Raw genomic sequence first — 12,351 nt, 5'->3', positions numbered from 1 at the left:
ACTGAAGTTTGCTGAGGAAGAGAAATAATATGATCACAGAGGCTTTGGCTGGGGGGAGGGGATGGAGGACTGGAAGTGGGGTCTTTCTGAGACTCTACTCTTCAATCCCACTTCTCCTCAGGCCCCCAAAACAAAGCAATATAACACACCTTGCATGGAAGAGAAGCTGTGGGTAGGACTGAAGGGGAAGGTGGGACTGTCTGCCTAAGATTGCTCCCTTTTGGCCTTTATCACAGAAAAGGGTCAGCCTCCTGCGGCTACAGGTCCTGGGGCTGATGGGCAACCCACCCCACCCTGGATAACCATGGCCCGGCAGAAACGGAGAGGAGCCCCAGACCTGCCAGTCAACCAAGAAGAGAAACCTGGGTCACGGCTCCAGAAGACAGAAACTGGAAAGCAAGCCAAGGTGGCCGAGAGAGTCCAGGTAATCACTCTTTCTGTGGCATTGGGGTAATCTTGGCAGGGTGTGGTGGGGGCCGGTACCGCTGTGCTCACAGAGGCCCTGCATGAACATCAATGACTGCTGACATGCTGCAAAGGCAGGAGCAAGCTGCCTCTTCTTTGCCTGTGTGGGCTTGTAGAAATGCAGTGAAGACAGAGTCTGCTCTGGCCTCCTAGGCAACGCAGCTCAGCCTCTGGGAAAATTGAAGACAGTTAAAACAATGTCTCCCCTCAGACACACGCCAACACTGTCACCAGCTGCACCTCAGCTCATTGTGCGGTGATAAATGAATCCTGCTCTTGCTGCAGCCTGCTGGCTTCCCTTTTCTCTCACCTGGGGCTGCACAGCCAAAACCTGGAGTTGCACGTGGTATTCAACTGAAAACAGCTCTCACCAACCCCAACAACTGTGCTTAGAAGCAGGCCATGATGCAGCTTCTGTAGGCTTCCACCAACCAGCACAATAAATGGGGCTGCTGTGTGGGAAAGGGAGCCTGAGCTGCGGTAGGACCTGCTTCCCTTCCTGCTAGTGCAATCCTCAGTTGTATCTACACAGCTGAAGACCTGTATGTGGCATAGAGGAAGGGAAATTACAGAGCAAGTTGTTAGCCCATTTCAGCTGTTGCCATAGCATGTGTCACGAAACCGTTTCCTGTGGCTCTCACATAGAATCCTTGCTCTATACCTCTGGGGCTGAGGCTGTGTAGAGGCAAGGAAGGAGCCACCGTGCACACGTGGGCCAGGAGAAGCTGGCCCAAGTCATAGCATTTCGATGGGGCATGCCAGTGCACAGAGCCCTTTCCAGAAAGTGCCAGCAGCAGGCTGCGTCTTGGGAGAGACATTTTGTAACTAAGTCACTTGGAGTATTTATCCCTTCTCAGTCTTCGTCCTTGGGCAGCACGTGTCATTTTGTGTCTCCATAGGAGTCTGTGAAGCAGGGTGACTTCGTCCGAAGCAAATCTTTCCTGATGACCCCTGCAAAGCCCCCTGTGACCCAGAGGCAGGGGTCAAAGCTGAGCCTCAAGGAGGGACTGCAGAGAGGAATCTCGCTGTCCCATCAGAACTTGGGTATGAGATTGGCTTGTATTTCCGAATACTTTGGTACCGTCATAACCGAGTTCTTTCTCCGATTGGAGTTTGTGTTATTGAATCATTTTGCCATGTTGAGCTGCGTTTCTAAAAGGCAGCCCACCCCCTTTTTGAGAAGGAATTTACACGTGATATAACAGCCACCCACATTCAGTGTGCATTTCATTCTAACGGTGAGATTATGTATATTTGTGGAGTCCTGCCACCCTGGTGGCGATCTAAGAATAGAACATCCCCCTCACGCTGGAATGAAACCTGTTTATCACATTCCCTTCCCCAGGGGTAGGTAACCACTAACCTACTTTGTGCCTCTGTGAGATTTCCCTTTTTTGGGAACGTGAAATCATAAAACATGGGCCCCTCTCTGCTGTTTTTGAATGCAATTCTGAGCTCACTGAGGTGGTATTTGTTGGTTTCCTGGGAATGAACCTGGGGTCTCCTGCACAGTAATCATATACTCTGCTATCGAATGACATTCCGGACCTAATATTTTTTCATTTTTACTTACTTTGTATTGTAGTTAAAAGACAGGAGGATTTTGCTTCCCTTGCTGTCTTTAAGTGGGTGGCTGTGAAGGTGTTAGGCTGGATCCCACCTGCAGCTTACCTCTGTGTTCCTCAGCTAGATCCTGAGCCTTTCCAGACTCACTTTGCCTCCAGACCCGTCTAAGCCTGCCCCGAAACTTTTCCAATCATATACACTCCACACTCGTACTTCAGTCTTCTCATCTTTATGTACTGAAAACCCACCCTGGGTCTCTTGCTTGTGTTTATTTTGTCTCCCAGCAGCTCAGGCTGCAGCCACCACAGAGAAGGAACTTCATCAGCTGAAGAGAGCCAGCTATGCTAGTTCCGATCAGCCATCCTGGATGGAACTCGCCAGAAAGAAATCTCAAGCCTGGAGCGACATGCCCCAAATCATAAAATAGATTGGCAGCCTGCTGATGAAGGATGTCCACTGTATCGACGAGCCACTTAGTTTTAAACTGCCAATAAATCATGGCAGGCAGACTGTGAAACTTAGGATTGATTTTTGTCAACGGGTTGCGAGCAGCTCGGAGAAGAGAGAGGAACCAGGGGGAACAAAGAAGACCAGCAGACAGCCTCAGTGCCGGAGCCAGAGGGGCTGTGGCAAGAATGTTGCAAAGTCCAGGGGCGCCATCCATGGCAAGAATGTTGCAAAGTCCAGGGGCGCCATTCCTGAGCTGAGTTGTCAGCCTGAGCCTACGAGTCCCCGGTCTACGCTGCCTCTTGCCATCAGCCAGTGCCTCTGGCCACCGTCTTGCCGTGGACCACCGTTTTGTGTTTACTAATAAGCATGATGTTTATGGTAAAGCAGGGATGCCCTTTTACAAGAGCAGTTACCTAACAATCCAGTTTCCTGAAGAAACCCACCCCGAGAAGGAGAGGAAGGGACGTGGCAGGGTTTGTCAATTCATAGACTGTTTCCAAAAATAATTTTTAAACTTTTCCACTAGGCACCTGTGTCCCGAACCATTGCAAAATGCATTGCCTGTTTAATAAAAAGTTTCAAACACGTTCCTGCTTCCTGGGTTAATGTTAGTTTTGCTCACAGAGGACATCTTCCAAGTTGAGGAGAATACCTTCACACCTCATTGAGAAAAAAAAAAAACCCTGACTCAGTTGGGAGTTGAGTTTGGGGTGTGTTGGGAAGGGGTTGGTTTGTTTTTATTGTTCAAAACAAAACATTGACATTTGTTTTAGGAAGAAAGAAGAATTTGTAGAATTTCTCATTTGCTCTATGTATAACATTGCAAGAATATGAAATTCCTAAAGACAGTCTGTCCTAGTGACAGAAATTCCTAGACAGTGCTGTGGTAAACGCTGTAACTAAAAGCAGGTTGGCGAGGAAAGGGTTTATTTTAGGTGACACATCCCAGGTCACAGTCCACTCAGGGCAGAAATTGAAACACAAGCCACGGAGAGATGCGGCTTACCAGCTTGTTCCTGTGGTGAGCTCAGCCTGCTTTCTTATACAACAGGGGGCCACCTGCCCAGCCAGGGATAACACTGCCAGAAGAGAGCTGGGCCCTCTCACAGAGAATCCCTTATAGACTTGACGATGTGCTGGCTAACGGGGCATTTTTCTCAGTTCAGGTTTCCTTTTCCCAGGTGACCCTGGAAATAAAATAATAGGTAAATAAATCTAAGCAGGATTCCACCCTTCCAGCCTGCATAGCTCAGTTGACAACTGGTACAGTAGCCAAGAATGTTGAATGCAGCAAAATTGGGCTGGAAGGAAAGTTTGGAATCTCCAAGTTTCTGCTGCAGTGGCTCCTTACTAGTTGCTTTAAAACAATCCCAGTTTCTTCCTTCCCACAAGCCAGTTTCTAGGAGTTAATTCAGCTAGACTCAAAATCAGTCCAACCTCATGATACGTTCTGTTATAATCTAATTTTTACGTGTCCTAAGGGTTGCTACTTTTAGTCTATTTTTCCATTCTCAGGAAAATTCTTTTTCTAGCTGTTAGTACTACCCAATTTTATTGCATCTGCCTCTGTCAAAGGAGTATGGGACAGTTTCTTTCCACAGACAAATTGATTTATTAATGACATTCTCTTAGAGAACATAAACACAAGAACTCTAAAGCTTTGGCCTGAATAGTTTTAACTAGAGAAAATTCAATCTGTCTGTACTTACCCCAAACCATCACTTCTCTGGCCAGCAGAGCCTCTCAGAGAAACGCTTTAGAGGCAGTGGTTTCACTACAGGATCAAAGAGATGTTCAATTTTGATTAAACAGATATGACTGTTCTCTGTGTTTCAGAGTGTGTTAGACAGCAGGCTGCAAGTTTTTAGGGCAATGGGAGAATTTGGTAGGGTGGTGTCCTATAACCTCTGCCCTGTGCATGGAGATTGGGGTCTGCTAGAAGACCTGGAGGACAGCTAAGCTCGGACAGCCAAGGCTCGGTGACAATCTAGAAGTCTACAGTGGTAACAACGATGGGGAAGGCAAGGGAGGAATCACCAGACTTGATTCCCCTGAGAAGAAGGAATGGGCATTGCTCGGGGTGCGTTGGCCACCTTAGTTACAACCCTCTCTTTCATCCTTGGGGTGAGTATTTGTTTCTGTTTCACAGATGAGGTCATTGAGGCACATTGACGCTAAAGCCATTGATGGCCTTCATTTTTAAACCCTACTGTGAATTGGTGTCTTGTTAGGATTTTACTGCTGTGAACAGACACCATGACCAAGGCAACTCTTATAAAGGACAACATTTCATTGGGGCCGGCTTACAGGCTCAGAGGTTCAGTCCATTATCATCAAGGCGGGAACATGGCAGCATCCAGGCAGGCATGGTGCAGGAGGAGCTAAGGGCCGCTAGGAGAAGACTGGCTTCTGGGCAGCTAGGATGAGGGTCTTAAAGCTCACACCCACAGTAACACACCTAACTCTAACAGGGCCCACACCTACTCCAACAAGGCCACACCCACTCCAACTGGACCACATCTTCTAATAGGGCCACTCCCTGGGCCAAGCATATTCAAACCATCACAAGTGACACCCCTGGCTTTGTTTTTCAGAGCTGAGGCCTAACCCCTTGTGCTGCTAGGCACACACCATACCATGAAGCTGAATCCCCAACCCTATCGTTCCTGCTTTTAAAACACAGTAAGTACAGGAGTGAACCCTGTCCTCAAAGACATCATGGGGGCACACTGAATGTGACCCTGTGAACAAGTGAGTCTTAGGAACTTCATATGTGTGTACCATGCTGTCTCCTTGGTGACCACCTCTGTCCTTCAATTCCTTTAAAAGATAAGGGAGTGTGTTGGCTTTTCGTTGCTTTAATTTTGTCATTTTAAAAGTCTCAGCAAACACATGGAATGTTTCTAACTTATGTGAATGTTCCCTATAAGCACTTCTACAATGGGGCCCAAGCCCATGAACACTAACTTTGTGGTGCGCCCATTTTTATGGGAAAAGGATACAATGAATAGACATTAACTATGCAAAAATCAGGGCAATATTGGGGCGACCATGAGCCGAAGCCAGAGAGGTTGTCTGTGGCTGAACGGGCCCTTGAGGTTGGGGTAGGGGGTGGCTGATGAGGTAATTAATTAAATGGCTGATCCTGGTGGCCCCGGGGAAAGTGGGTTGCGTTTGATGTGGCTTGAGAAGCAAAGAATGTAAATAAGGGTTGGCACCTGGGTTTTTGGCTGGAGTTCTTGGGCACGTGCAGAAACCATTTAGGGAAGTGGGGCCTGAGAGGGAAACCCGCAGAGAAGAGGGCATCTTCAAGCGGGAGTTCCCACGGAGCCAGTAAGTAGACACCCTGCATCCACAGATCCGTTCCAGATTTGGGAGGTTTTCAGTTTGAAACATCACAGAAATTCAAGTCTGAAAGAGGAAGAAGGGGCTCTCAGGACGGATCTAAAGGTGCTCTGACTCTGGGGGTCTGCAAAGAGCCGATGCATCCAGACTGTCTTTGGAATGAGAAAGAGGCCGAACCGAGAGCAGAAAGGACAGGGTGTTGAGAGGGGAGTGGCTGTCCAGGCTGAGATCTGCTGGATGACAATGTTAACAGACAGTAAGAGAGGCTGTCGGCTCTGGGCACACAGAAGCTGTAGCTGGCCTTGGTAAAGCCCTTTTCAGGCACCACTGAGTAGAGCAAACCTTTTTATTCCTGTACACTGGAGAGGTCAGCATCCGGCGTGAGGAGGGCAAAGATTTTAAAGCTCAGAGGTAGGTGTTTCCAGACAGGGGAATTGGTGGGCAAGTGAGTGGGGTTTTAGAAGCAGGCCATAAGCATAACACGTTAGTCAGGGCAGCCTCCAGAAACAAGGACGTGATTTCCAGGGGAACAAGGCTGTTTCCTGGAACTCACATTAGAGAGCCATTTATAGCTAAGGCTGTAGCCGGGGCATAGCCCAATCCTTGAGAAACAGATGTTTGGTCATAAACAGGAATGAGGCTAGTTTGTCTTTACCATAAGATGGCTCTTAAGCCTAAGACGGGCGCAGGCCGGTTCATCCCTCTAACAGCCCACAGCAATCTGTGGTCTTTTCACCTTAAAGAGCTAGGTAAATCCGTAAAGACAGCCACTAGTTCATGCTTGGGAAAACCCAATGCCTCCACCACAGTTCTCGGGTATTTTCGCTCCTCCAGCTCTGCTCTGTGCTTAGGAACTCTGCTTTTTTTTTTTTTAATTTTTTTTTCTTTTCTTTTTTTCGGAGCTGGGGACCGAACCCAGGGCCTTGTGCTTCCTAGGCAAGTGCTCTACCACTGAGCTAAATCCCCAACCCCGGAACTCTGCTTTTTTTTTAAACGACTGTTGCGGTCTTAACCCAGAAGGTGGCCACTTCAGCAGTCTGTAGAATTCCATGTACACATGACATGTGTGTGTATGTGTGTGTGTGTGTGTGTGTGTGTGTGTGTGTACATACAAATACACATGTGCACACACAGAAGTCGGGACTCCCATCGATATAGGGTATGTTTCTTTATCACTTGTCTGTCACTGTTTTTAGACTGGAGCCGATTGGTTAGACTGCCTGGGCACCAAGCATCAGGGGTCCTCCTGTCTCTGGTCCCAGCTCTGGATTACAGGTGCTCACCCAGCCCCGAACCTGACAGCCTTTATCTTGGTGGAGCTCATTAAACTACTCGGGTAGCATCATAGTTTTGTGGGTGTGAGGAAACACTGCTTTCTTTATCTTCCTGGTCCCACAGCTCCAACCACCCACAGCAGGACAAATCCCTCTTGGTTGTCTCAAGAGCATCAGTCTATCGTTGCTCCAAGTAATTAACAGAGAGCCTCTCCCAAACAAATGGCCTCATCTCACTGACAGGCGTCTTGATGGATTGGAACCTTACCAACCCCACTCCAAGCCTATCCTTTGACTAATGCTGAATAGCACCCACAGCAAGATCTGCGTTTCCCAGCATGGCCAGCATGCACTCCATCTATCTGAGTTGTCCCATTTCTCAAAACAGTCTTTGTATTAGACTGACCGTCAACAACCCGGCAGAGCTCCCCGCTCTAGCTCCAGTAAGCTTAGGGCTATAGCTACTGCCCTTGCTCTGCCAGCTGCCAGCTTGAGGGTAAGCAATGCCTCGTGTGTGAGCTGGGGGATGGATGGATGTCCGTTTGGTGGTAGGTGAGAAGAAAATGTGTGAAGCGAGTGCCCTGACAAGTGGGAGACCCCTGACGAGTGGGTGGTCCCCTGGTAAGTGGGCGGTCCCTGGCAAGTGCTCGGACCCCCTGACACTTTGTGCTTTAGCTTTGCATCAGTCTGGAATGGAAAATGGTGGGTGAGTGGTGGTGGGGTGGGAACTAAATGGAAGATATTCTTTATACTGGAGCCCGGGAGAAAACAAAAGGTGGCCGCTTTTTATGGTAATGGCTTAAAATAAAAAGCAAGTATTTTAGGCTACAGATTTAAAACATGCCCACAAATTTAAAAATCCTCTCTCTTCAAAGCGTGGATCATCCTGACTGCTCACTTCTAGTAGCAGCAGAGTCCTCTCTCCACAGAGGATTTGTTGTAAGCGCCCCTCCCCAAATGATACTGCCCACAGTTAGTATCAATATGCGTGTTGTACGTGATATGTGTGTATCTGCAATAAACCAGGACCGTTTAACTTGATGGAAGCGCTTTGTAGCGTCTCTTCAGTGTGCCTGAGTTGCTGGCCTCCTACCCTTACACTCTGGTACCTTTTTTCAGGTAAAACATAAGGGCACTGTCATACCACCATCATGCATCTGATAACCACAGAAACTACTAAGGGCCTGACCGTGATGACAAACCCGGTTATATGACTGCCCTTGGACAAGCAGAAGTGTCGAGGGCTCATTCATAGCTCAGGCAGGAAAGAGCCGGTTTGTGTAGGATGCTGGGAGACTTCTCATTCTGCTTAAAAATAGAATGTGGGGGTGGAGAGGTAGGTAGTTGGCAAATAATATTAGTAATAATAATAATAATAATAATAATTTATAAAAACCACATGCAACTTAGATCTCTAGAATTTCCCGCTTGCTACTGGCCTGAGGTTGACTTTGGGCAAGTGAAACTGTGCAAGGGGAAACAGTATAGGCTGGAGCAGAAGTGGGCTGGGGAGATGGCCACCCAGCTAAGTGCTGACCGCGCAGGCAGAAGGCTTGAGTCTGACCCCTGGACTTACACTGAAAAGCAGATGTGGTCGCACGTGATTGTAAGCCCAGCCCAGAAGAGGAGACAGATGTACCTCTGGGCTCGCTGGCCAGTTGGCCTACATGAATTCATGATTTCCAAGCCAGAGAAAACCTGTGCAAGAAGTTCATGCATGCGTGTGCGTGTGCGTGTGCGTGTGTGTGTGTGCGTGTGTGTGTGTGTGCGTGTGTGTGTGTGTGTGTGTGTGTGTGTGTGTGTGTTCATGCTGCTCCTGCTGAGGCCTGACGGTGTTGGCACTACAAGCAGTTGTGAGCCAACCAACACAGGTGCCGGGAGCAGAACTCTGGAAGAACATCAAGACACTGAACCGTGTCTCCAGCCCAGTTATTGCTTTTATATCATACAGGTTGGGACTGTCTGCTCTGAGGGAAGTCAGCCCTGTGACTCAAAAATACACAAAGAACCCATGGAGAGGCCAGTGAGAAGAGGCCTGGATGGCTCGTTTACAGGGCTGGGAAGTTGTTCCTGGAATCTGACGCCTCCTGTCAACCACTGCCACCAGCCTGGCTTTGTGTGAATAGCCTGTTAGCGTCACGTCACCGTCACCGTCTTCATCTCCAGCCCTAAGCTCTCAGGTGACCACAGGCAGCTAATTCAGGGACTGCAGTCTCACCAGAGCTCCTAGGCCAGGCTGCCTAGCGAGGACGCTGAAACTGTGGAATAAATGTTCGTCATTGTTTTCTGCCATTGCACCTAATTGTTTCCTGTAGTAATGACAACTAATGAGTATCTTTCCGTGTCCTTGTCTGGGTGTGCTTCAGTTTGGTTTTTGACTGTTTCCCAAAGGTACATAGATATTGATACAGTACCAGAGGTTGCTAACCTGTGGTACTGTATGTGGTGGTAGAACCAGAAGAAAACTAGGTTATTGATGACATTGAAGGGACATCAAGACCCTTAGCTCTTCCTGTCTCTCTTGCTTCTGGCTGGTCATGAGGTAAAGTGGCTTCTCCACCGTGTGCTTCTGCTCTGATCTATCAGGTCACCCAGGCTGGCCTGAAATTACCTGTTCTGCCACAGCCTCCAAAATGCTGGGATCACGGGGATATGATACTGTGTCCAGCTCCCACTTAGTTTAAAGTTAATATTTTAGCTCAGGTTGAGAACACAGCATGAGAAAACGTGACTAATACCTCTCAAACTTTAATCTGCCTTAATCAGCCTACAAAAATGGCTAGCCGGGTGCATCAAAGACAAGGGGTCTCCTTGCAGTGTGTAGGGCTCTCCTCAGAAGCAGATCTAGGGCTCTAGGCACGGCCTGCACATGCATTCGTCTTGGCAGTTTAGTGAGTTCTAGCTAACAGAAAGTGAGCACCCAATGGTGTGTGTCCCCTCAGACAAACGGCTAATCTTCTAGAAGACCCACGGGAGAACAACCAGGCCTTCAAGCTTGGAAGTGTTCACAGAGGAAGCCTGGGGGTGGGATGGGGTGGAGATGCCTGGGTCAGAGGAAGCAGAAGCGTCTGCACCAGATGTTTAAAGGAGGAAGAAAGAAGCAACAGGGACTAACCAGAACCATAAGTTAAAACCCAGAGTGGACAGAGGATGAAATGTTTAACCTCTCAGAATTTTCCACCATGGGGCAGGACTCCTGGTCAAAAGTGAGCACCATTGCCCCCCGCCCCCAACCCAGGGGAGCAAGAAGTGGGGGATGGGCCATCTTTATGTTGGTCTTTACCAGCCTCCAGGAAGAGATGGATGGAGGGTGGGAATGATCACAGTCCATTGTATTTGTAACAAGATGAAAGAAAGTCTTCAAGCCAGTAGCTAGTCCATATCCAGAACTAAACATTCAGAATGGCAAGGCAGGGTCGTTTTATTACATTTTCCTATAACACGTTACCAAGAGCTGATCATTCAGAAACCAATCCAAACAGGCTTTTAGACAAAAGGTCATGAAGTGTCCCCAGTACACATTCAAAGCATGCTGTAGGCAGAAAGAGACTCTACTGAACCAGCCAGATTGAGATGGGCCTCGACTTCCTTTCCACCAATGCATTTGGTAGGAAGGGGTATGCGTAGCTACGACCCAGCTCTTAGCCTTCTAGTCTCTCTCCTGTGGAAGGGAATAACCATACGCTCCTTAGCAGGTGAAAATAATCTAGGGCTGAAGAGTGGCTTAGCAGATAAGAATCCTTGCTGAACAAGCGCGAGGAGCTGAGTTCAAATCCTTAGCCCACCCTCACACCACCACGGCCCCCAAAACACGAAGCACAGTGCATGCCTGTAGCGCAGGCTCTGTGGAGGGCGGAGACAGAGGGATTGCTAGGGCCTGTTGGCTGCTAGCTTAGCTCCAGAGGCGGTGGGAGACTGTCTTAAGGGAAAAGGCCGAGAAATGCTAAAGCGGGGTCTGTGACATGCCCCACTGGCCTCTGAGCCAGCACATGAGCATGTGTGCTCACACATATGTGCACATATAACCCATGTCTCTCTCTCTCTCTCTCTCTCTCTCTCTCTCTCTCTCTCTCTCACACACACACACACACACACACACACACACTCATGGAGGGAGAGAAGGAGGAAGCGAGGTAGGGGTAAAGGGAAAGACAGAGGGGAGGGGGAGAATGGGAGGGGGCGGGGAGGAGGGTGTCTCTAGTGACAGGCACATTGGGAAAAAGCTGCCAAACTAACAGAAAGCGAGGGCTGCTTTGGCAGCCTAGCACAGGTGTTTAGGAGATTGCTGACATCTGTTTTAGAGGCACTGTCATTTAGCTTTGCCCCGCCCTTCCCCATTAGGGAATTATCTTCACTAGCATAGAGATGAAGGGGAGGCTGTGTTTGCAATGCCAGGATTATTAAAAACAACACCTTTGCTGGCTGGCTGTGGGAGTGTGCCGAGGGCTCCTGTTCATTAGCCTCTCCTCCGAGCACTCTCGAATATTTGCAGGGAGGCCTTGAAGATCAACTTGTCTTCCGTACAGAGCACCTAGTTTCACTGTTGCTGTTACATCTGCAAAAGCCAGAAGTTCTACTTTTAGCCTGCTATCCAGTGAAGAACACGTTGCCCCCGAAAGATCCCCCCCTGGGGATGACAGTTCTGCTCTCAGACATGGGACAATTTCAAATTGCTACCGAGACAACGAAAAAACTAGAAGCAAATCACTAGGGAGCCCTTTAAACAAAACAAACCCAATCTTGTAGAAGCAGAGGCCGTTAAATTTAGATCCTGTTTCCTCCCTAGAACCGTGGAGAATGAGATTATCAAGTTGTTTCCATAATCAAATCCTCTCCCCTGACATCCCACCTACTCTCTCTCTCACTGGGCTCAGGGGCCCCACCGGGTATGCTGTGCAGGCTTCTAAAAGGCCAGGGTGGGAGGAAGAGATGCCCACAAAATTACTGCGCGTAGGGGCTCAGGTTGTCCTGCACTGCCTCCCAGGTCAGGCTGAAAAACTTGTGAGTACAGGAAGAGTTTACATAGGATAATCATTTTGTTCTGCTAATGGCTGGACCTCCACTCATCCTAGGCCACACAGGGACGTAGGATGCAATGGAGTCCTTACCACCTTCCCAGTGTGGGCTGCATCCGCAGAGCCTCTGCACTGGCTGTAAGGGGCTCAGAGCTTTCTTTTCTTTATGTTCTCTTCCGGTGTGAATACTGAGTGAACTTGGACCTGTCCCCATCAGAATCTCACGCCACAGTCCT

General features: G+C 48.7%; 1 protein-coding gene and 1 long non-coding RNA gene across 18 annotated transcripts in view; both read left to right on the top strand.

Moving 5' to 3' along the window:
• Positions 1–3,069, top strand: part of Cracdl (CRACD like) — a 116,413-nt gene extending 113,344 nt beyond the window's left edge. For 7 of the 17 annotated variants that reach the window (XM_087565181.1, XM_087565176.1, XM_087565171.1 and 4 more), the window contains 3 exons: positions 237–424; positions 1,365–1,509; positions 2,319–3,068. In XM_087565181.1, the coding sequence (XP_087421307.1) occupies positions 237–424; positions 1,365–1,509; positions 2,319–2,458 (473 nt within the window). In that variant the 3' untranslated portion in view covers positions 2,459–3,068. 17 annotated transcript variants of the gene reach the window in all.
• Positions 3,070–6,081: 3,012 nt separating this feature from the next.
• Positions 6,082–9,397, top strand: LOC148003689 (uncharacterized). The gene is made up of 2 exons (XR_015629089.1): positions 6,082–6,237; positions 9,052–9,397. It is a non-coding gene; the product is annotated as an uncharacterized LOC148003689 (long non-coding RNA).
• Positions 9,398–12,351: the final 2,954 nt, after the last annotated feature.

Source organism: Rattus norvegicus, chromosome 9, assembly GCF_021556685.1.
Source record: "Rattus norvegicus strain SHRSP/BbbUtx chromosome 9, alternate assembly SHRSP_T2T, whole genome shotgun sequence".
In the NCBI taxonomy this organism is placed as follows: Eukaryota; Metazoa; Chordata; class Mammalia; order Rodentia; family Muridae; genus Rattus; species Rattus norvegicus.
The sequence above is the reverse complement of the archived record's forward strand: the minus strand, read 5'-3'. Positions and strand labels throughout refer to the sequence as shown.